Genomic DNA, 26,154 nt, shown 5'->3' with positions numbered 1-26,154 from the left:
TCTGACTTTTTTTGCTGCTGCTGCTGTTTCTTTTTTTCTTATTTGGTTACATGTTTCAACTAGAGTGAACATACCTTTTCACTGAACTTGTAGTTGTGGCTTCCACTTGATCTTTCTTTAAAATTTTATATAAAAGCCTTAGGGTAATTCCTAGTTCTGAAGAGTCAAGCTGTCACTACATAATTTCACAGTGTTAATTAGCATTTCTCCAGTCTCTGTTGTATTTGAAGCATTAGTCAAATAAATAATAAAGGTGAATAAGGTTTCCCTCCCCCCAAAAGAAGCTTTTTTGTTTTATATTAGATTGGTATGTCATATGCTCTAAAATTTAGACAAGTTTTAAGATTACTTGTTCCTTTAACAATTTATTAATGAAAGTAAATTAGCTTTGACACTTCATTTTTTTCCCCCAGAAAATGTGTAACATGTGAACATGGATAGGTTTCTGAACTCTAAATGAAAAATTGACCTTGCAAAGGGTATTGTAGGATATTTTCTCCTGTTGCCAAAAGAAGAGAATGCATTTTTAACACATTTTCCATTTAGGAAAAAAAAAGTGCAGCTCGCTGTCGGCATTAATTTAATTTTACATAAACATGCTCTTTGAGGCTGAAGCAAATCTGACTGGTTTTCAATGTGAAAATAAAATATAAAAACTGTACTTGGAGTTATTTCTAAACAGAACTTGTCTCTAATCCTAATGAAACAAATGTATACATAAATCAGATTCATCAAGTGAATCTTTGGCTAACTGTTCGAGAATGATGTTAACATCACGTGTAGGAATGCTACGTTTTCTAGGATTTGACGTTTTTAGTGGTCAAGAATTACTATATTTTGTAAATGGAATCACCACTACTAAAAACAGAATGCTAAATAGAATGATGTCATTTGTTTCCAAAGACTATCAATATACTAGAGCAATGTGAAAATAATAATAAAAGCAAGAATTTCATGGCACACTTTGGGAGTAAGGTTAGGACTGTAATCTGCAAGTTATCTTGGAGTAAACGCTGCAGCCACAAGCACTGCCAGCAAGTATTCTCTCAGTGAAAGTAACAAAGTTGAAATGTACATTGAGCTAGGTTAGGAGGGTGGAAGCAAATAGGGTGTGTGAAAGCAAGAACTGTAGAGAACTACACTGGCGTTGGCCATTAAATCCATTATCCTAACATCCCTACTCTTTACTCTTGGTTTCTAGTCCTGGCTCTATCACCAAGCAGATGCATGGTCATGAGCAGATTACATATCATTTTGTGCTTCCATTTTATCAGCCCTTCACTTAGAAAAATATTTATCCTACCTATCACTTACAGGCCTTCTGTGAAGTTTAAATGAAGTAGGTAGTATATGTCGAGTGCTTCAAAAACTGTATGTAGCTGTAAGAAGATGGCAGTAATTATTTTTCCTTTGGCTTCTTTCCAGATCTCTTGATCTTCCTCTTGATCCCAGCACCAAATGGAAAGTGGGCCTTCTCCATTTAGATCTCTTACCTTCATAAGCTCGAGCCCTCTTTTCTTCCTTCCCCTCCCCCCGCCCCATCCCCGCTTCCCCACTCAGCCCCAGTCTCCCGGCTTTTTTCTTCCTCTTATCTAATCATGTACCCTTTACTCTGCCTTGGCTTGTTAATTAACTATTTTCTTTGTCCCCTTCTCCTTCTACTATCTCGTAGTCCCTCCACTAGTAATAGATATTCATCTATTCATTTGCCAAACTAGCAGCTTCTCTTTGAAAATCTTTAATATTCCCTCTGATTGTTGTGATAACGGCCCAAGTAGGGTCTTTTCAAGGACCAGTTCAATGCATAGAGAGAAATTAAATAGTAGAGGTTAGGAAGCCAATCTAATTTGTAATTTTTTTAATATTTACTTTTTTACATCTGTCTATTACCTACTCGTAGTTTATGATGACTTTGACATCTTATTGGCCTTGGTTTATCTTTAGTTATAACAGTGTTCTTTTATATAAGTGCTTTAAATTGATTGGCTTCAAGCATAGATAGTCAGGAAATACAGAAGCATGACAGACCTGGCTTTGTCACTTCAAAGTTGTAAAATTGGGCAAGTTCTTTTACTTCTCTACATTTTATTTTCCTCATCTATAAAAGTAGATTTATGACCACAGTGGCAGCTTTTTGGTTAGGATTAAATGAATTACCATTCACGAAAACACCTAAGATAGAGCTTGCTTGGCACACAGTTGGTGTTTTAACAGGTGTTAGTTTTCTTTCCCTATTGCTGTGGGATTAAAATAGTACTGTTTACTTACATATGTTGTTTGTTTTCTACATTTTTTTTTTTTCCAGAACTATTCCATGGCAGTATATCTTGTAAAACAGTTGTCCTCAACAGTTCTTCTTCAGAGGTTACGAGCAAAGGGAATAAGGAATCCGGATCATTCTAGAGCTTTAAGTACGTATGATAAACTTATTTCATTTGTGCAGCTGAACTATTTTGGTAAAGGTTAGAGTAGTAGTTTCTCAACTGAAGAAATTTTAGGGTTTGTTTTTTCACTAGAGCTTGTCATAGAGGATTAAACAACACTGAAAACCTTGTTTTGTGAACTAGAGTAAATCAAGATTTGAGTATTTTAATATCTTTATCATGACCTATATTTTGTAATCTATATTTTACTGATCTTAAATTAACTTTGTAAAGTCAGTACATGAACAAGGAAGAATATTTTACTAGAACTTCATAAAATAAACGTTAAAGGAATTCTAGGAGATGGAAAGGAAATCTTTGCATGTATTTCACAAGAATTATTTTATATTTAAGGTTTATGTAGGAAAAATGTACATGAATATGTGATGACTACATCCTTTCATTAACGAAATAAAAAGAGAGTCAGTGGGGTGGTAGAATAATAATGAAATAGTTTCTGCTATTAATTATGTGTCCTTGGACAAGTCGCTCTACTCCTTTGAGTTTCATATTCCTCATCTATAACAATAGGTTTATACCACATGATACCTAAAACCCCTCCAAAGTCTGGGTTCATAGGTGTGAATAACTAGAGATTCATTTTGTCATGTTGAATTTGAGTTGTAGTAAGGTCTGCAGATTGACTGCTCTGGCTTCATTTTTAAGGGTTAAGGTCAGAGTTTGGCAGCCTTTCCAAAGAGGTGAACTGAGATTCTCCCTTCATTCTCTTCCTTGTGGAAGATGGATTTCTCACGGATGGGTTTGGGAGTGGGGTTGGGTACTTAGGGAACAAAACTTTTATAGACAGGATAGCTACCCTTTAAGGATTCTTGATGTGGGTTGATTAATGAAGCCTACTATCAGAGTTGTAGTTAGGAGCACTCTGGTGAAAAGAACTAAAGTAGTAAGACTAGCTTTCCTCTTATTTCCCTTTATGGCACAGCTTTTATCTTTTTTTCTAACCCGTTTCTATGCCAGAGTAAAAGATCCCACTACCTCCGAATGTCATAACCTCAATAGTTCATTGAAGGATTTTTATGTATTAAAGGGGCTCTTTAGAAAGGCAAATAATCCTGTGTCAAGAGGAGCACATTTTTGGCTAATGCCCCTGTAGCCATTCCTTGACAGACAGAGGAGAGCTAGAATGACAGTACTGGCTTGGGGTCTAAGAGAATGGAAGCACCATTTGGCAGGGACAAGGTGATAGTGGGGGATCCTGAAAGGAGAGAAAGAATAGACGTCTGTTTTGAAGAAGAGTCGAAGAGAAGAACTTTTCTTTTTGCACACTCTTGCTCAAGTCCATTCCTGGTTATTCTTGGTCATTTTGCTGACAATCTTTGTATTTGCCACATTGTACTAGAATCTCATTTAATCAGAAAGCGTTATGGAATTATGTGAGCTTGTGTGGAAATGGTAGTACCAAGAAATAAGGTAGATGAAGCTGATATGTGGTGATGATGATGATGATGATGATGATGATGATGATTATGATGATTCAAGTATTTTTGCTCAAGCCGGTAACTCTTCTCCACTTGTAGCTCTAGCACCATCTGGAGGGAGAGTGGGAAGGTGAGCCTAGAATTACTTTATTTTCTGAAAGTAACCACTGTTAGCCACTACTAAGCAACAAAACCTGCATAATTCAAAAGCTGTTTATTTCATCTCTGATACAATGCTGGAGGTGAAAAGTACTTGTAGATTGGGTAGAATTTTTGTGGCAGTTTATATCTTATCTTACTTATTGGTTTGGGGAACCAATAAAGCATTAATTTGGATCCTACCAATAAGACATTTGTTGGAAAATGACTAAAGAATAGATTGTTTGCCTTTATGCTATCTGCAAAGAAATAACATTCCTAACAAATAAATTGTGCAATTAAAAGATTATGTAAAACAACTTGACAGAAAATGTTGGCAGGTTTCTCAGATATTTCTGAAGAATCAAATTACCTATAAATATGAGTCACTCTTAACCTTATCAATAAATTCTACTGTCTGAGTTTTAGTAGTCAAGCCAGGCAGTATTATGTTCTTGAAAGAATAAAAGTAGATTTTTCACAGAGAAATCCATCTTCTGATTTATTTGATTTAGTAGATTTTTGTATTGTGATTTCCTGACAACTATCACAAAAACAGTCCTTTAGTAATTCTTGGTCAAGTTCCCATTTCCTCTCCCTCTTCCTTTCATCAGTCACTTTAAACCTTGGCAGTACTTTATTCAAACACTATTCCTCCTCTCTGAGCACACTGCCAATGCAAGAAAATTGAGCCTACAAGATGTGAATTCTCTAAACTGCCTGTTTCTTCTTTAAATTTAGTGCCACCATAACTACTTTTCAATTTATCTATACCTGTACCCATCCTTATTTTCTTCAACCTCAGGAGGAAATGTCCCTTTTCCTGCTTGACGTTAAATTTTTATTCATTTATTTTCATGTAAGAAATTACATTAAAAGTCCGTTGTATTCCAGGCATAGGAGAATATAACATTAAACAAGACATACACAGTCTCTGCATCCCCCAGAAGTTTGCATTCTGGTAGGAAAGATAGTTAAATGATTACACAAGTCATTAATGAATTATAGCTGTGAAGTGTGCCTTAAAGAAGAAAGACAGGGAACTCTGGAGGTAACAAGAGAACATAGTCCTCTCTGCTGCTGTGATGTTTAGGACAAGATTGTAAGGATGAGGAGGAGTTAAGCCCCAAGACGGGAGGGAGATATGACAAGAGACAAAGCCGGTGGAGCTGGAGTGGAGAGAACAAGGGAGGAGAGTGGCCAGAGAGAGAACCACAGGGTGAATTCATATAGATGATTGAAAGACAGGTGATAGAAAACCCTCAAAGGATTTTTAAACCAAGTGACATGATCAGATTTGGGCAATAAAATGATAATTTTGATAACTAAGTCGAAGGGTGAGGCTGATGCAGAAGCCAGTTAGGAACCTATTGTACAGATAAGAGATGATGGTATCTTGAACTAAGATAATGATAGAAATGCAGGTTGACAGTTTGGAAAGTGTTGAAGGGTAGAAAAGGTGATGGGTTACATGTAAGGGGTAAAGAAAAAGAGGAGGTCAGGGAGTAGTCCCAGGTTTCATATGCACCAGGTTACATGGTAGTGCCATTTACCAAAAGGGAAAACTGTTGAAATGATCAGATTGCAGGGGAAAGATCAAAGTGCCTTCTTAGACTTTTAGTATTTGAGATGTCCATGAGACATCCAGGAGTGGATGCCCAGAAACAGCATTATTAGACCTGGCTCCCTCATTTATCTGCTTTCTATCCTGTATTTTCAGTTCCTCCCTTTCTGCAGGTTCTTCCTGTCAGCCTCCCCTGTCAAGTCCTTTTCAGCCTTTAAAAAACTACATAAACAAACTATTCCCTAAAGAGAGCTCTGTGTTCTTCCTATTTTCATCCTTGTTTCTTCAAAGAGTAGTCTACACTTGCTCTTTCTACTCCTTATTGCAACCCATTGTGATCTTTTAACTCCCATCGTTTCACTGAAACTGCTCTTGCAGATGTCACAGAACAACAATCTGATTGCCGGATTCAAAGTTTATCTTTTCAGTTTTCATCTTGGATATTTTTGCTGTGTTTCGTACTAATCACATTCTCCTTGAAATTATCTGCTCTGACTACTACTTCTCAATCAGTTGCATTCAATGGATTCTCTTAAGGGAAGCATCCTAAATGTTTTTTTCCCTGAGGTTTTATTCTTGGTCAGTTTTTGTACATACTCTCCCTAGAGATAATCATATCTACTCTTGCGGTTTAAACTCACACCAACTCCCAAATTCATATCTTCACCCCATAGTTTCTCGTGAACTTTAAATAAAGATATGTGTAGCTAACTGCCTTCACCAAAACCTACTGGTTTCTCAAATTAAGTATTTAAAACTGAACTCACCAAGTCCTATCAAATTTACACCCTAAATATTTGTCAAATCTGTCTTTTCCCTCTTCCTACAATCACTGTCCTTATTTAAACTCTTGTATCCTGCCTTTATTTTATAAACTTTTTCTTAAATAATATATCCTCCTTTCTTGGCCCCCCCTTCCTATCTTTCTTCTGGTCGCAATCTAATCGTAGTATACAAATCTAATCTTAGTATTCTCTTGCAATCCATGTCTTCTTAACACCAATGGAATAAAAATTCCCAACTTTGTTAGCATGACATGTGCAGCTTTCCATGATGTGGCACCTGCTTATTACTTTCCAGTGTCATCTGTATTCAGTCTTCTTATACTGTATATTCCAAAAGTACTGAATTCTTTTCTTTTCCTCAGTGCTTTGCCAGTACTGTTCTCTATGCCTCAGAACTTTCCTGTTGCTTCCTTTGCCTAAATCTAGTTTTTTTTAATGTTTTACTTTTTCCAGGAGGCATCACAGAACCCCCAGAATAGATGACCTGACTTCCAGCTAGCTTCCTCAACATACTTCCATCAGCATCTTTACTCCCTGCTAGACAGTGAATTCCTTTGGGCAGAAATTTAATCTTACTTTTCTTTGACTTCTTAGTGCTTAGCATAGAGTCTGGCACATAGTATATCCTCAGATTTTTGTTGAAGTCAACTGTGAAAAGAGATCTAGAGTAAAAATCATATCCCTATGCCTCTGTTTCTTTGCCTATAAAATGAAGTATTGGACTTAATATGTTCAGTTGTTTCTACCCTTAAAATTCTAAAAGGCTGAATATAGAATAATCTGATATTAAGGAAGGATAGAAATTATTTTTAAAAAAAAACAAACCTAGAACAGCACTGTCTAATAGAACAATCTGTGAAGCTGGAAATGTTCTACATTTGTACTGTCCCATATGGTAGCCACCAGCAACATGTGGTTATTGAGCACTTGAAATGTGGCTAGTGCAACTGAAGAACTGAATTTTAAATTTTATTTGATTTAAATTTAAATATAGCCACATGTGACTAGTTGCTAACTCTTAGAGCTTGTGACAACAGGAATTTTTAAAAGATTAATTTTAAATATAGCTACCTATAACTTTATTATAGGTCATATGATAAAATACTGTTACCACTGAAATTCACAGTAACCCAAGAAAACTTTAATTTCCGGAAGACTTCCCACATTTTGGTTGATTCAGCAGGACAAATATTGTCTTATTTTTATTTTTGCACTCCCTTGCCCACAAAGGACTACTTTATTTTTGATTCTTACTTTCTTGTGATCAAATTTAACATGGTGACTTTTTTTCCTTTCTTTTGGTTATGTTTATATATACATATAGAAAGTAAAGTTTAAAAGCAGTAAAAACTTACTTATTCAAGTGTACAAACTTGTTACTCAAGTTTGGTGAGTATGCCAGGTGTATGCAATCATGAACCACTGCTATAATCAAAATATGGAACATCCTTCACCTTCTTGAGAAAGTTCCCTGGTGGCCCGTTGCAGTCCAGCTCATCCCTTTACCTCCAGTTTCTATGACCATTTATATGATTTCTGTCTCTGTAGTTTTGTCTTTTCCAGAATGTCAGATATTTGTACCCTTTTGTGTCTGGCTTCTTTCACTTAGCATAATGCTTTTAAGGTTTATCCACATAGTTTGTTCTTTATTACTGAGTGGTATTCCATTTATCTGTATTTTTTCATCCATTTATCAGTTGATGGACATTTAGATTGTTCCAGTTTTGCATTCTTATAAATAAAGCTGCTAAAACATTTACATTTTAGATGCGGATATCCCAGTTTTGTTGATACAATGTTTTTATTTCTCTTGGGTAAATATTTAGAAGTGTGATTGCTGGGTCACATAATAAGAGTGTGGAAAACAGATTGGCAGTTTTCTTAGAAAACGCATTTACCATTTTTGCATTCCCACCAACAGTGTATGAGATTTTGAGTTTTCCCCCCATCCTCACAAGCACTTGGTATTGTTAGAATGTTTTGATTTTAGCCATTCTGGTCAGTGTGTAGTGGTATCTCATTGTGATTTTAATTAGAATTTTCTTAATGACTAATGATGTTAAGTATCTTTTCATGAGCTCATTTGCCAGCTTCTTTGATGAAATGTCTATTCAAATAATTTCTTTTTATAGTTCGTGCTTTTTAAGTTGATATGTTTGTATATGATGCAAGATAAAGTTAAAGATTCATTTCTCCCTATATAAATACTCAACTGTTTCAGCAACATTTGTTGAAAAGACTGTCATTTAGTTACCATGGCACCTTTATCAAAAAACAGTTGGCCATAAATGTATAAATCTGTTTCTGGACTTTCTTATTTTCTATTGACCTATATGTCTATCCTTATGCCAATACCACAGTTTTAGCTACTGTAGCTTGATAGTAAGTCTTGGAATTAGTCTTCCAACTTTGTTTTTCTTTTTCAGAATTGTGTTGACTAAGTCAAACAATTGTAAATCCTATATATAAAAAGATACTACATAGTGACCAAATAGTTTATCCCAGGAATATTAGGTTGATACAACATTTGAAAATCAATCAGTATAATTAACCTTCTTAATAAACTAAAGAAGAAAAAATCATGATCTCCATAGATGCAGAAAATACATTTGGTCAAATTCAATATCCATACATGATAAAACTCTCAGCAAAATAGAGACAAGAACTGCTTCAGTGTAATAAAAGATTTTTATAAAAAGCCTTTAGCTAATGTCATAGTTAGTGGTGAGAAACTTGAATGCTTTACCCCTAAAATTGGAATCAAGGCAAGAATATCTGATCTTAATATCTCTGTTAACCATTGCCCTTGAGATCCTAGGCAGCACAGTAAGGCAAGAAAAAAGTAGCATACGAATTAGAAATGAATAAATAATTATCATCTTTATTTAAAGATGACCTCATTGTCTATGTATAAAAAATTCTAAAGAATCTACAAAAAGCTGCTAGAGCTAATATGTGAATTTAGCAATGTTGCAGGGTACACAAGGTAACAGTGAGCAATTGGAAATTGTAAGTTAAAAACAAGAATTTAGTATTAACATCCAAAAATATGAAATACTTAGGGATACATTACACAGAATCTGTGCAAAATTTGTATGCTGAAAACTTCAAAACACTGCTGAAATTAAAATAAACGTGAATAATGGAGAAGTAAAGTATGTTAATGGATCAGAACACTCATTATCGGAAAGGTGTCACTTCTCTCCAAAATGATTTATAGGTTACATTCAATCCAGTCAAGATCTAGTAAGATCTTTAAAAGTATCTTTACATGAAAGGATTAACTTAGATTGAGTCTAATGACAAAGGCAAAAGGCAAAGCTTTTTAAAATTTTGCCCTAACAATGTTTTGTGTTGTTTAATTTTCAGTCCAGTCGTCATATTATCTTCTTTCTTACTAGCTTTACTAATAGTTCTTTGGGGCACAGTGTTGCTTTAGACCCAGTCCAAAGATTATTTTGCCCTAGAGCAAAGCTTTTTTAAAAAAATAGAAATTGACAAACCGATTCTAAAATAATTTCAGAAAATTTTCCCACCTCTGAAAATGAAGGTACAAATCATATTTTGTTTTAAGTAACAGCATCTAATATTTATTTAGTATGATATTAGGTTAAAGCACTTTATGTGTGTTAACTCAGTTCTTAAAGCAGTGCTATGAGGTACTGTTATTCCCATTTACAGGATGATGAAACCTGAGGCACAGAGAGGTTAAATCACTTGACTCAAGCCGAATTCTAACCTAGGTGGTCTCTAGATCCTGAATTCTTAACCACGACCTCAGGTTGCCTCTCCTGTTTCAATTTATTTTCGAAGTACTAAACACTGAACTTTGTTTTGCATAATATTGATATTATGATCTATGGTATTGCTTTATTAAGTGGAAGTTTAAATAGACAAAACGTAAAGTCAGTTACTATTCCCATTGCTGTGTGTATGGTGGGTGCTAGAGGCATGGTTGGTGAAAGCGTGCAGAATGGTTAGTAATCACATTAGAATTCTATTTGCATATTTATTTTGTATGGCAATTATTTTTCACCTTTAAAAAGATAATATTTGTTAAATGTATCTTTATAAGAAAGAGTTTACTAAGATTGGGTCTATATTGGCAAAGGCATACTTTTTAAAATTTACATATGATATTTATTAGCATAAGTGATGTGACAACTGTGTTTTCCAAACTAAAACCCAGGTTTGAGCAGCAGCCTATGAGACTTTAAAATTTTGGAATTTCCAGGCCATGAAATGACTTTAGTCTGGCATCAGAATCACATCTCCAGCTTTTTAAAAACTACCCCTTGGTATCCCCCTTCCCCATTCTGCGCTAGTGGGCAATTATAAGTTAGAAAGCTCTGTAGATTGTTCTGATGTACATATTATTTGAGATCCACTGATTAATGGAGACAATTGAATAGAATATCTAAAATTTGGACTATATCAAATAATCTAGACTGCGATACCATGTTTAATAAAAGCAGAAGTCTTAATTCTTATAAATGATTATCAGCCCAACAGTTATCTGCTCTGAAATCTTCCTTTATCTGAGTACTTATCTTCTCTCCTTTTTTTTTTTTTTTTTTTTAACTCTACTAAATGTTAACTGCCTGGTCACACTTAGTTGTGCCTCAGCTCTGAAATTCTGTGATTGGCTATTTACACAGCCACTCCACTTGGGCCCCCCCTTACACATAAAGATTTTAAAGTTACCGTGGAATGGTTCTAAAATTAATGGAATATTACATTTAGGCATTTCCAGTCTCACTTCTATGTTAAAATGTAATTGATGTTCTAAGCTGAGGTTTTCAGAAATAACAGATGCCTCAGGTTTCCAGATGAGAAGTATAAAAGTCCTTATTATATTAGACCGATGAAGAGTAACACAATAGCCATTAAAAGTGAAGTTACTAGTAATTTCCTTTTTAAGAACCATAGGATTTTGAACTGAAAAGACTTAGAGATTATCTAGTGTGGGTTCTTATTTTGCTAGAAGTACAATTACACCCAGGAGGATTGACCTGCCCAAGGTAGCATAATTAGTTTATGGATAAATAAATGTACAACTCAAATAATAATATGGTAAAAAGCAACTGAACTTTTTTCGTTTTATAATGTGACTTTTGAATTAATGTGCTTTGTAATATTTTGTTATCTACACTTTGGGAAAATTTGTAAATGTTAGTTTTATAGTCACTGTTTATTAATTTCCTTTAACATAATATTGGCCATAGTTTTAAAGAAAGAAAAAGGATCTGCCGTTGGTTGAATATGTCAGTCTGCAGTAGAAGTTTCCTTTATGTTACTGCAATGCCGTGTTTGCTCTGTGGGTGAGAAACAGGAAACTTACAGGAAATTTAGTCAGTCTATAGATATATGGTTGTTTTTCTTCCTTTGTTTATTATAGAAATTATAAACCATATAATTTTTTTATCTTTTCATTCAGTTGATTGGAAAATAGTTGAGCAGATTGTTTTGAGTCTCTCTTTTTTTAAGGTTCCTCATTTTAAGTTCCTTTTTCTTTTTCTTATGTTGCATTAGTGATGTATGTTTCATAAACTTACTCTGTTTGTTTGTATTCTCTTCAATGAATCAGTTAAAGAGAAGCTGACTGCGGATCCAGACAGCGAAATAGCTACAACCAGCCTAAGGGTTTCTCTACTATGTCCAGTAAGTGTTAACTGATACTTGCTTTCCAGAAGATGTAACATACATATTTTCTTTTTATTAAGTATTTTTAATTTTTGAGAAATGTTGTCTACTTTTGAAATATGCCTACCTTTATTATAGTTTATGAAACAGTTTATGAAATGTGGAAAAATATTATTTAGTCATAAGATTTGTAATCTAAACAAATTTATAAGTCTGTAAAAATTTTCAACTCTTATTAAGATATATTTAAATATTACTTGTGATTAATGATTTTCTCTCAGACTCAAGTATAAAATCTCCACATAAGGAATGTTTATTATCTTGATGTGTTTATAAAATTTCAGGTTAAAAAAATGATATCCTTCTCAGTAAAAACCTGGCCATGGTTACCCATTTAACCATTTGCCAACAGTGACTACATTATAAGAATCTACCAGTTAAAAACTATTCTACTTAGCCTGAATAATTGAATTGGTTATGCATATAAAAATAACCTAGATATATTTTAAACCAGAAAATGAGGTCAGAATCAGTCATTTGTACAAAATCAACATAATGCCCAAGACATGCCAAATAATTAAACTTGTATTTTAAAAGTTTCCCAAAAATTGCGTTCTCGAGGTTTATTTTTTAAGTAATTTTATGTTAGGTTCGCTAATAGTAGGAGTGAGTTGAATGTGGCTTTTATACAAAAATATGTGAAAAACTAAGAGTAAATTGCTTTGACATTTTGATTATCTTTTGTGTATAATTAATCAAATTAATTATATCTAAATGAGGGAGAAAGTATGAAGAATAAGAGGACACAGCTGTTGCCTGATTTGCCTGGATTGTTCAGGCAGGCCCGATATTGAAAGGTTTTAATATTGAAATCCTACTAATCTAAGATGAAGAAACAAGGAATTTGAACAGAAATTAAATGTTGTTTGTTCTTCATCTTAGCCTTTTGTAATTTATAAAACCTCAAACACAATATGAAAAAGTTATTAGTTCATGAATTAGTTTATAACACTGTACTGTACATAGCTCCTTTTGGGGGGGAAGAGACAATAGCATTTTATTTAGTATTCTAAAGGCATGCTTCAGGTAGTTCAACAATGATTCTGGTAAGACCAACTGCTCACATACATATACATGCACATAGATTTTAATGGTTTTAAAAAAAACAAGTTTGTTACTTTAACAAAACGAATGCAGTGCACTTTCAGCAATATTATCACCATAGACTCTGATTGCTCAGTCCACACATAAATAGTAGTTGCCTTCTATGGTGATATGGCTTCTCTGTACTAATTCCCATTCAGGCCGAAAAACATTAGGGCAGGTTAAGTGAAGACTGAATTGTTCCTCAAAGGAACATTTACTAATCAGATCTCACTGATCTCCTCTGTGCCCATTTCTTGGGCAACCTTGTTGGTGACACTTTAATGATCTGATTCAGAGTTTCCTGAGGAATTTAACTCATGTCAGCATCATTCTGACTTGATGTACCCATCTACTTTCTTTGTGGGTCTCTTGCGCTTTCTAGATTCTAGTTGTTGAGGAAGGCCAACAACAGCCAAGAGCCCAAGACCAGCAAGGAACATATACATAAAAATTGTTTCTTCATCTGACTCATCCTCTTTTTTAATAATTGTAACTGTTTGATTGAAGACAGCACCTTGGAGGACATTACCATTCAAGTCTTTGTAGTTCATGTTGATGACTAGACCAAAGGGTCATCCATCCATGGACTCTGCAGGAATGAAGGAATACTCAAAAGTTGCCCGTCTCTGGGGTCGCACTACAGTGTTATATAAAACTGGTAATCCTAAGGAAAATGGAATGAGGCATCTAGGGGTTCAACAATAAAATCTTCTGTACCCTTGTTTGTAAAGCCTACCAGGAATTTCATAATGATATTTGCTGGAAAATCTTCTCCTTTCACAATCAATAGTTGTATCTGCACTTAGTGAAACTTCAGATTCACCAGATACATCTTATTCCTCCTTATCTTCTGTCAGATCTGTGGGTTCATCTTCCACCTCTGCTTCATCATATTTATCTTCAATTATTGAGCCTTCCACTGTTTTTTCATCTTCTGTAAGATCTTAAGCTGCTGCTACTGAGCCTCCAAGGCTGCCTTGGAGCAAGGGCTACATAGCTTGTTTAAAAAATTTTTTGTTTGTTTTGTAATTGCTAAGAGAACTCCTGTTCACTATTAAACTTTTATAAATTATAGAAAAAATACAGTGAAGTTATTAAAAACAACTAAATCCTATCATTTTGTATATATCCTTCTATCTTTTTATTCATTACTATAGCCATTTCTTAGGGAAAATATTTTGACTACAGACTTTATATGTTATTATTAAAAATTCTTTCCCAAATACGCAATCATTGACAAAACTGAAGGGCAAGATAGACAGCAACACAATAACAGTAGGAGACTTCAATACCCCACTTTCAGTTCTGGATAAAACAACCAGACAGAAGGTCATTAAGGAAACAGAGGAGCTAAACAATATTGTAGACCAATTGGATTTAATAAACTTATACAGAATACTCCACCCAACAGCAGATATACATTCTTTGCAAGTACAGGTGAACATTCTCCAAAACAGCATGTTAGGCCACAAAACAAGTTTTAACAAATTAAAGATTAAAATTATACAAAGTATCTTCTTTTACCACAGTGGGATGAAACTAGAAATCAGTAGCACAAGGAAAACAGGAAAATCCACAAATATGTGAATATTAAACAACACACTCTTAAACAACCAAAGGGTTAAAGAAGAAATCACAAGGGAATTTAGAAAATATCAGAAGACAAATGAAAACAAAACCCAGTATATCAAAACTTAGGGGATGTAGCAAATGCAGTAGGAAGAGGGAAATTTATAGTACTAAATGTTTATATTAAAAACTCAAGCCAACATTCTAACTTTACATCAGAAGAAACTAGAAAAAGAAAAGTAAACCCACAGTCATCAGATGGAAGGAAACAATAAAGATTAGAGCAGAGATAAACAAAATAGATAATAGAAAAGCAACAGAAAAAAAAAATCAATGAGGCCAAGCATTGGTTTTTTGAAAAGATCAACAAATTGACAACCTTTAGCTAGTCTAAGATAAAAAGAGGGAAGACTCAAATAACTAAAATTAGAAATGAAAGAGACATGACAACTGACATGACAAATAAAAAGAATTATAAGAGACTACAATGAGTAATTATATGCCAACAAATTGGATAACCTAGGAAAAATGAATAAATTTCTAGAGACATATAACCTACCAAGACTAAATCATGCAGAAATAAGAAATCTGAACAGACTATCTATAACTAGTGAGGAGATTGAAGCGGCTATCAAAAACCTCCCAAGAAAGAAAAGCCCAGGACCTCATGGCTTCACTGGAAAATCATACCAAACATTTAAAGAAGAGTCAACACCAATTCTTTTCACTATTCCAAAGAATTGAAGAGGAAGTAATATTCCTAAACTCATTCTGTGAGGCCAGTATTTCCCTGATCCCAAAACCAAACAAAGACAGACAAGGGTAGAGAAAGGACTGCATACTATTTTTGATGAATATTGATGCAAAAACCCTAAACAAAAAAACTGAATTCATCAGCATACTTAAAGGATTATACACTATGACCAAGTGGGATTTATAGCTGAAATGTAAGGATGGTTCAGCATACACAAATCAATCAATATAATATATAATGTTAACAAAATGATAAAAACCATATGATCATCTCAATTGATACTGAAAAGGCATTCAACAAAATTCAACATCCTTTCCTGATAAAAGCACTCAACAAACTAGAATAGAAGGAAGCTTTCTAAACATAATAAAAGCCATATATGGAAAGCCCACAGCAAACATCATACTAAATGTGGAAAGACTGAAAGCTCTTTCTCTAAGATCAGGATTAAGGCAAGGATACCCATTCTTACTACTATTGTTCAGCATAATACTGGAAGTTCTAGCCATAGCAATTCAACAAGAAAAGGAAATAAGACATACAAATTGGAAAGGAAGAAGTAAAATATCACTGTTCACAGATGACATGACCTTTCATGTAGAAAGTCCTAAAGAGTCTAAAAAACCTCTTAGAACTAATAAATTTAGCAGAATTGCAGGTTATAAATCAACAGTCAAAAATTAATTGCATTTCTATACATTATCAATGGCCAATCAGAAAAGGAAATTAAGAAAACAGTCCATTTACTGTAGTATCAAAAAGGATAAAATATTTAGGAATAAATTAAACAAGGAAATGAAAGACTTTTGCATTGAAAACTACAGAACATTACTAAAAATAATCAAAGAAAATGCAAATAAATGGCTAAACATATCATACCTATGGATTGGAAGACTTAATATTGTTAAAATATCCATCTACCCAAAGTGATCTACAGATTCAATGCAATCCCTATCAAAATCCTAATGGCTTTTTTTTTTTTTTTCAAAAATAGAAAAAAAAAAATCCTAAAATGCCTATATAATCTCAAGGGACTCTCAGAATAGCCAAGCAATCTTTTAATGAGAACAAAGTTTGAGGCCTTACACTCTGTGATTTCAAAACATACTACAATGCAACAATAATTAAGATGGAGCGGTACTGACATGAAGACAGATAATATAGACCCATTAATGGAACAGAATAGCAACCCTAGAAACAAACTCTTGCATATATGTCCAAATGACTTTTAACAGAGTGTCAAGACTACACCATGAAGAAAAAGACAATCTCTTCAACAAATGGTGTTAGGAAAACTACATGTTCGTGTGCAAAATAATGAACTTGGACCCTTCATTTATATTATACGCAAAAATTAAAATGGATTAAAGACTACAGTGTAAGACATTGAACTATTAAACTCCTAGAAGAAAACATAGGAAAAGAGCTTCAATTGAATTTGGCAATGATTTCTTGGGTACGACAACAAAGCATGGGCAATAAAAGCAAAAATAGACCAGTGGAACTATAACAAACAAATTTTTTTCTGCTTGTCAAAGGAAACAACAACAGAGTAAAAAAGACAGCCTATGGAGTGGGAGAAAATAATTACAAATCATGTATCTGATAAGGGGTTAACATCCAGAAAATATAAGGAACTTATACAACTCAAGGAAAAAAACCAAACAACCTAATTAAAAAATGGGCAAAGGACTTTATCCAAAGACACACAAATGGCCAACAAGCATATGAAAAGATGTTCAGCATCGCTAATCATTAAAGAAGTGAAAATCAAAACCACATGAGATACCACTACACATCCATCAGGATGGCCACTATCAAAAGAACAGAAGATGTTAAATGTTGGCAAGGATGTGGATGCTCTGGAACCCTTGTGCATTATAGGTGGGAACGTAAAATGTTGCAGCCATTATGGAAAACAGTATGGTGGTTTCTTAAAAAATTAAAAATAGAATTACCACATGATCCAGCAATTCCTCTTGGTGTATATCCAAAAGAATTAAAAGCAGAATCTTGGAGAGATCATTTGCACACCCTTGTTCATTATGACATTATTTACAATAGCCAAGGTGTGGAAGCAATGCAAATATACATCAAGAGATACATGGATAAAGAAAATGTGGTATATACATGCAGCATTTATGCATCATTGTAAAAGAAGGAAATCCTGTCTTTTGCTACAATGTGGATGAACCTCAAGAACATTATGATAAGCAAATTAAGCCAGTCACAAAAGCACAAATACTGTATAATTCCACTCATATGAAGTATCTAAAGTGATTAAAATCATAGAAACAGAAAGGAGACTGGGTGGAGGGAGAGTTAATGTTGAGTAGGTATAGAGTTTCACTGTTATAAGATAAAAAAGTTCTAGAGATCTGTTGTACAATAGTTTGAATATACTTAACACTACTGAGCTGTACACCTAAAAATGGTTAAGGTGATAAATTTAATATTATGTGTTTTTTACAACAATAAAAAATATTGGCTGGGGTATGTGTGGTTGACTTTTAAGTAAGCAAATAAATGTTATAACAGACTATGGTATAAAGGAATCTGATATTTTTACCATTTAGAAAAATGGTTCACAGACCAGGTAAGTGGAGGGTGGGAAGAAGACGAAAATTTAAAAATAAAAAAAATTAAAAAAAATTAAGTTATATACTTATCCTACCCTCTTTCCCAAAAATCCTGAGTTTTTTATTCACCTTTCCCTCCATATGATTCCTTGCCACCCTATTTCATTATAAAACACCAATTCAGAGAATATGATAAATTTAGAAAAGTGCATAAGCTTCATCTCCCATTTAAATCACTGGGAGAAGTCTTGCTTTTTTCTGCAGTCTTATTTTAAAAGTGTTTACAGTTGTGCTAATGTGTATGATGTTTTTATCATTTAGCACATAGATGAAACATAAATAAGCACTGCAATATAAATCCTGACCTTTTTATTTATAGAAATAGTTTTGAATTTTATAGTTCAGGTGATCTCTGTATTACTAGAAAACATTAATCACATTTTGCTCTTTGCACCTCTTAATTTAGTGGGCAAGCTTTTTAATTTTTCTTTTCATATTCCCCCCCACTCCTCCCTTTTTTAGTTTCAACAGTTTTAGCAGTTCATTTTAAATTCACATCTGCTTTCAAAATTTAGATCATAGAAAAACTACATATAATCCATAATTATAATAATTTTATGGATTTCTATTTGGCTAAAGGGACAATTCCTTTACAATTCTGGAATAGTAAGGCAATATATTTTAGGTATGTTTTTACTCTAAAAATAAAAATAATGACAACTCATCTATATGTCAAATTTATAGAATAATAAAAGAGATTTGTTCCCTTTGAAATATGTAAATATGATGTCTGACTGTGCATTTGAATTGCTCTTGTGATGTACATAGCTCAAAATTAATGAGTTTCTGTTTGTGTGCTATTTAGCTAAAGGCAATGAAAATAATTAAAAATGTTTTTGCTCTTTGGGAAATTTTAAATTCTGATTTATTAAAAATAGAGCTGGAAGAATGTTTGAGAACCTGCTTTGTGAGATATTCCTCAGACTTACAAACTCAAATACAAATGACTTGGAATTGATGAAGAAAAAAATCTCCTTGGAAATATATTTATGAAATATTGATGAAAATGAAGTTATTAATATCACACTATTTCTTTTTACAAAGATTAGGGTTCTTTTGATATAAGCTGGTTTAAACTTATCTAGCTTGGGTATTTTCTCTTTTGCAGCATCATCAGTTACTAATATAGCACTGTTATGTTATGGTAAGGTTAGTGGCATTAGCAGACTCATTTGGGAGTTGTTTTCAGTGTTCATTTACAAATGATGTAAATATGCACCACATCCTAGAAAAGGAAGAGGGAGGAGGGTTTGTAATTATAAAATGAAGCTATTTAAAACCCACCTTCTCTCCTGGTAACCAAATTAGAGTAATCATTATGTTTTTTGTTGTTGCTGTTATTGTTGTTTTACAGAGAAGTATTTAGAATTTAGTGATTGTTTTTAAAAATCAGGAATATGAGGATTATCATATAATATTTACTTTGTGATTTTTTGAAGCAAGATATTTGCGTAATAATGCATTTGAAAGTGAACTTTTTCTTTTCTATACCTACTTATAAATGTCCTTTCTGCGCCATTCATATAGCAGTATTCCTTAAAAATTCTGTAGGGTAAACTTGTCACTTTGGTAGATCATAAAGACTTGAGAGTTGCTCTCTGACTAAAAAGATGGACTGACAGCTGGGTTTTATGGAGATGAAGGTATGTGAGATGAAGAACTTACTTTCATATCCATTGTCTTTATAAATTTTCAGAAGTAGCCTACTAGTTAGGCAGTACATGAACCTTGTCTACTATTTATTTGTCTAGGATTCTTAGTCTCTGATTTCTCTACTTAGTATTAAGACAGTAGCAAAAATACCCACTCAATAGGAATTTTGTACTTCACAGCTAAGTTAAGGTCTGACTTAGGATATAAAAAATTAATTTAGTACCACCAACCAGATTGCTATTTGGAAAATGTCTTTGGACTAGTGAAGCATGCCTTGGCTGATGGTAAATAGATGCTCTTCTGTTATAAATACTAGTTTGTCCTTTTTTCTTTTCATCAGGTGCTTATGCAAATCAAATCATAAAAGTTGAATGGAAATATAGAAAGGTAGTCATGAAATTGTTTAATATTGTGTGACCATAGAATAGAAGAATGACTGAGCTGAGGTTTGGGTGGCTCTCCTAGCAGTTTACAAAGAATTTGAAGCAAATATGTTCTTGTACTTTAATAATGGGTGACATATATATTGAATACTTACTATGTTTTAGGTACTATGCAATAAACAGTTTAAATCCTACAATCTTATGATGTCCATTTTACAAAACTGAGGCTCAGAGAGACTAAACAACATTCAGGATTCACACAGTAGGTAGTGAGGCCAGGAATCAAACCCAGATAGTCATAACTCCAGAACTTCTGCTCACGTGCTGCATACAGCCTGTGCACACTCCATGAATGATGCCTTCTAAAACAACTCAGTTTGCATGCTGAAGCCTTATCAGTGCACCATACCATCTTCCTGCTATACAGCAGGAAGTGCTGAGGCTAAGGAGAAGAGTCCAGTGAGTCTCTAGTAGGAAGAGACATGCACATAAATAGTATAATCATATGCAGGGTACAGTTGGGAGCACAGAGAAGGGAACTATCAGTTTTCTCTGCACTCCTCTTATCCATACTACTTATACTGTAAACCGGTTTATGGTACATTTTGTGTCCTTTTATATTCTTCATTACTACATCCTGTTGGAGTAAGGAGGAAACAGTGTTACTTTAGAGATAGAAAAGGAGGCCCGGAAAGGTTAAGGGCCTTTCCTAGAAGCACAGTAAATCATTGATACCAGAACAATAATTTAGGGCCCCAAATGACAGTTAATTTCCTTGGTAGACTAGGAAATTGCACATTTTCCTGAAATTCTTCTAAGCCAAGAATCTTTTCCTTCCCTCCCCCGTCCCCCATCATTTTACTCATATCTTTTTCAAGTCTGTATATTTTCTAGGCTCGCAAATATGTGGAAAATCTTTTCCTGGTATTTAGCAAATGTGGTTGTCGAAAGTAGATAACTTCTGTACTTCAGGCACATAAGAGAGATTGCGTGTTCGGTTAAAACCACCACAGTAAAGTGAGTTGTAATCTTTTTGCTGGTGGAGGGTCTTGTCTTCGATTTGTAAAAAATGCAATATCTGTGAAGAAAAATAAAGTGAAGTGCACTAAAATGAGGTATTGCCTGTGTGTGGCCATTGTAGCCTCTGGAGACCCCACAGTGATAATCCAACCTTTTCCAGGGAAGGGGGTTGTTACATGGCAGCTCCCCTGGAAGGCCTCTGGGCAGTTTCTCTGCCTTGAATCAAAGCTAGTTCAGGTACCAGACAAAGCAGATTTTATTCTTAGGACAGACTCAACCTATGTCAGCTTAAGAATCATTTGCAGAGCAAGAAGGTGAAGTCTCATAACATGCTGGAGGTGCTAGGGATCTGGGGTCTTGATTTCCTGGGGGTGTTTGCTGAATTGCCTGTGATGGTGCCCAGTGAGGGAGGAAATACAGACAGTACACACACTTGGTTTTCTTCTCAGAGCTGCCACTAGCAATTAAGTCAAACGTAGGGGATGCTTGCCATTCATTTCATTTTGACCTACAAACTACTCATTTAGATATCAGTTTGATAGTGAATGTCATTGTATTTGTGTACTACAATATTTAATAAGGTATTCTTTTTTCCTTTCTCAAATCCAGTAAAATGGTTCTTAACTGTTTTGAATCAGGGACTACTCTAAGAATTTGGTAGAAGCACTCTCTCCAGAAAAATGCAAACACTTACAGAATTTTGCATATTATTTCAAAGAGTTTATGGACCTTCCCCTGTAAAGCTGATCTGTGAGCTTTGGAGTAAGGGTAAACAACCTTTGCTGTAGACGTTTCATAGTCACTGTTTAATATTCAAAGAAATACTGTAAGTTTTTAACCTGTAATTTTTTACAGAAAAATGTGTTTAATGTTCTTCTGTATTGAGGAAAAGTAAACATAGTATGCTTAAAATCAGAACACATACACATTATGCTTCAGGAAATTTTTATGAAAACTTAAATTTTGAATAACAGTTGTCTAATACTTAACTTTGTTTCCCTCTTTTAAGCTTGGTAAAATGCGGCTGACAATTCCATGTCGGGCCCTTACATGTTCTCATCTGCAGTGTTTTGACGCAACTCTTTATATTCAGATGAATGAGAAAAAACCAACTTGGGTTTGTCCTGTTTGTGATAAGAAGGCTCCATATGAACACCTTATTATTGATGGGTATGTCAATATAAAGTTTTTCCTTTTGCCTTGAAATGACATCTGAGTTAGTTATTCATCAGGTTTGGGATGAAAATTCTACAGGTAGTGTTTTCTGAGTTACCTATTTCTAGGATTTTCATGATTTTGGAAATCAGTATTTTCCAAAATAAGTAATATTATGATCATTTTTCCTTTTTAACTTGATGTCTTCTTGTTTTGGAAATGTATGCTTTACTGTTAGAGCTTCCTGACATTTACCATTTAAAACAACAATGGTTCTAAGCAGGGTATGCTTACACTTTTTCCCAGACAAGCAGACCATATTAAAGAATAAGAATGAAAGAGTTGTAAACCTCTGGTTAACTTAAGCTCACCAAAAATTGGAATTTTTAGTAGAAATTGGCCTGTTTTGGGAAATTTTCTTGTGCTTCAGTCATGGTCCATTATACTTCCCAGCTGTAGGGGCTCCTCAGACTGATCAGCACACTGAATGAATAGCAGCTTACTTTGTTTCTCTATTTCTTCTGAAATAATTGTCTCCATCTTTCTTGTCCACCTACAGCTCGCAACAATAATTTTTAATACCCCTATGTTTTATCTGTCCTACCAGACATCTTGGAATGTCTTCTAAATTTTAACCTTTTCTTTAGCCTCCTTTCCCCTGCTTTTTTGCCACAGAACAAAGAGAAATTGTGGAGAAAAATGTCTTAATTTCCTGTACTCTCTAGTAAAACACTTAAGGCAACTTATCTATAGTAATTGAGAAAACACAGGAGTCTGAAGGTGTGACATAAGGAATGGAGTACATTTAGCATTATAAGGGTAACCCAGAGCTTAAAAGATGTTAAACTAATCATGGGGAGGAGTAAATATGTAACGTAAATGTTTTATGTTTAATTTTTCAGAGATAACAATGATCACTAATAAATCTGAATCAAATAATAATATTCTACCAACTCTATATTATATTGCTTCAGATTCCTCCATCAACTGGGACTTTTCTTATTTTAAAAACCATATATATACACACATGTGTATATATATATACACATCTACATATATATATACACATACACATTTAAAGAAAAATTGGAAAATGTAGGAAAATTAAAAATTTTTATGATAATGTTTTCTGATTTTTGTTTTCACATAATTGTGAAATATTAATAATTTTTATCCTTTGGTTTCATTTAACATTATAACTTAAGCATTTGACCATTAATTTTACACACATTTTGCAAGTCATGTTCTTTAATATCTGCATATTTATCAAGGAGACAACATTCAATACATATTTTTGTATTATTCCTTCAGTTTATCAAATAAGATGTATATTGTAGGCAATTTGGACTATGTAAAATAAGTATAAAGAAGAAAAATAACTTTTTCTATTTAGCCCTAGATTTTGAGAACAAATATAACCTGTCTGTTCCACTTATTCTTTCTTATTTATACTTGTACAAAACATAGGTCTGAATGTTTTTTGAACAGTAATAATTCTATCTGCATGTAGAATGTGATATTTAAAGGATAAATTGTTTCTTATAGCTTGTTTATGGAAATCCTAAAGTACTGTACAGATTGCGATGAAATACAGTTTAAGGAGGATGGCTCTTGGGCACCTATGAGATCAAAAAAGGAAGTACAGGAAGTTTCTGCCTCTTACAATGGAGTTGATGGTGAGTATTAGTTTTCCAGAAGGGTGGGGCAGTCTTGCTGTTGTAAAGCCTTGGCTTTTAATATTGAAACGCCCAAATTGTATTTAAAAAAAAAAAAACTTAACAGTTTATGGATAGCTCTATAACTCTTATTAAATTATTGATTAAATGTTCAAATGTAGTAAAACTTCTTTTAAACTCACTTTTTTGCCAGCTTTCAAAATTCTATGGTATAAAATTTCAAAGTAACATAATCTAATAAGTCTTTGTAAAGTCATGCTTTTGAAATGGTATCCTTTTAAATTTTTAACAGATTTGGTACAGAATCATGAATGTTCTTTCATTTACATTTTTTTTCCTGGCTTTTAGTATGGTTTTGCTGGAAAGAAGCTATGATTTTAAAAAATGTTACCATAACATTTCTTAAGTATATCAAGTACTTATACAGGTAAACATATGTACTAGATAGTCTTTGCCCTCAAAACAGCTTGTTTTTTGAAGTGGACATACATTTTTCTTGTTTTCCTTAATTCAGAATTGTTTTTCAAAAAAAAATCCTTTAACAACTAATAATAAATAGTAGTTTTAAGCTTAGGGGAACAGAGCCACTCTTGGTTTTCTGCTCTCTGACCCCAGCAATGTTGTAAGTCTAAGCTATAACTGATAAATTAATCCATTAGCATACTGAGAAAAAAAAAGTGTCATAGGTTTTTTTTGCCTTGTGTTTTGATCATTCCCACACAGGATGCTTGAGCTCTGCCTTAGAGCATCAGGTGACTTCTCAACACCAGTCCTCAAATAAAAATAAAAAAGTAGAGGTGATTGACCTAACCATAGACAGTTCATCTGATGAAGAGGAGGAAGAGCCATCTGCCAAGAGGACCTGTCCTTCCCTATCTCCCACATCACCACTAAATAATAAAGGGTAAGTACAGAGCCCTTAAAAATTTGTGAAAGTTAATTTTGCAAGTAGGATTAAAAGATCTGCCAAATGAAGTGATTATTCAGTATTGTAAATCTTAGCAATCAAAGGACAAGTTGAGTTTTCCCTAGGTATGTGACATTCTTGAGGGATTGGGATAATGCATTAAAAGGTCACTTGGATATGGTATTGATCATACCAAAAAATGGTTCTCCTACAGTGGTTTTCATCAGAATCACCTGGTATACATCAGAATCACCTGGAGGGCTTATTAAAACACACATTGCTCCCCACCCCATATCTGATTCAGGAATAGGGACCGAGAAAATTTGTATTTCTAGTAAGTTCCCAAGTGATTCTAATGCTGCTCATAGGATTTAGAATATTTACTCAAACTGGAAAATATATGCTGTGAAATTAACCTTAAGTAGAATGTTTCAAGTAGAAAGCAGAGGAAGCTCAAATAAAGGCTTTAAAACTGCCTCGAAATATGGAAGTCTAAGACTTAAGTTAACAGTAGACATGCTTTCTATTTTGCAGACTCATTTCCCATTAGTATCGTATCAATAATAATGTACCTTTATGCTTTAGCTCAATCACAAAATACTGTTATTTATTTTATGTAAAACACCCCATGTTAGTTACGGGTGATAATAAAATGAATAAAAATACAGTCCTAATCTTAAAGAGTTAACATTTTGTAGAAGATGGTTAAACAAGTAGCTAACTCTAGTTGTACTCTTAGGCTCTTGTTAGTCTCATGAGACACATTGGGGATTCTCAGCAAAAAGACTTCATGTTTTGCTGAAGCACAGTTGTAGTACACTAAAGGCTAGAAATATATGTGCCCCCTTTTAGGTATGTCTCAGGAGTATTACATGGGCCGTTGTAACCAAATAGGAGCTATTCAAAAAAATCTCCTTCCAGCAAGCAGTAGCACTTGGAGAAAGAATGTAAGTGAGAGAAGGAAAGTCATCAGAATGCGTTGTTACAGATTTCAAAGTCATCAGAATGCGTTGTTACAGATTGCAAGAGGGAAAGTTAACACTAGCCCAAGAGTGGGCATTTCTGTGCTTGGAATCAGATTTTTTTCAGGTTTGATATTCTTTGATGAGAGAAGAAGATTTTCTATTTGAATATATTTATAGTTACTTGAAAGGTAAAGTTGCAACATTAAAAGCAGAATCATGATAAATTTAGAGGACTTTGTTAGAGGACTTTGACTATTTCAGGAATTGTCATAATACAATCAAACACATTACACAG

The 26,154-nt window shown here is 33.8% G+C and overlaps 1 protein-coding gene across 2 annotated transcripts in view; it reads left to right on the top strand.

The window, feature by feature from the left end:
- The window catches only part of PIAS1 (protein inhibitor of activated STAT 1), a 102,007-nt gene that overhangs the window by 66,723 nt on the left and 9,130 nt on the right, over positions 1–26,154 (top strand). For both annotated transcript variants that reach the window (XM_039865203.1, XM_039865204.1), the window contains exons 7-11: positions 2,306–2,411; positions 11,937–12,010; positions 22,166–22,326; positions 23,857–23,987; positions 24,711–24,891. In XM_039865203.1, the coding sequence (XP_039721137.1) occupies positions 2,306–2,411; positions 11,937–12,010; positions 22,166–22,326; positions 23,857–23,987; positions 24,711–24,891 (653 nt within the window). The remainder of the gene's footprint in view (positions 1–2,305; positions 2,412–11,936; positions 12,011–22,165; positions 22,327–23,856; positions 23,988–24,710; positions 24,892–26,154) is intronic.

Source organism: Pteropus medius, unplaced genomic scaffold, assembly GCF_902729225.1.
Source record: "Pteropus medius unplaced genomic scaffold, Ma_sr-lr_union100, whole genome shotgun sequence".
Lineage (NCBI taxonomy): Eukaryota > Metazoa > Chordata > Mammalia > Chiroptera > Pteropodidae > Pteropus > Pteropus medius.
Note: the sequence above shows the minus strand (reverse complement) of the source record. Positions and strands in the feature narration are given on the sequence as shown.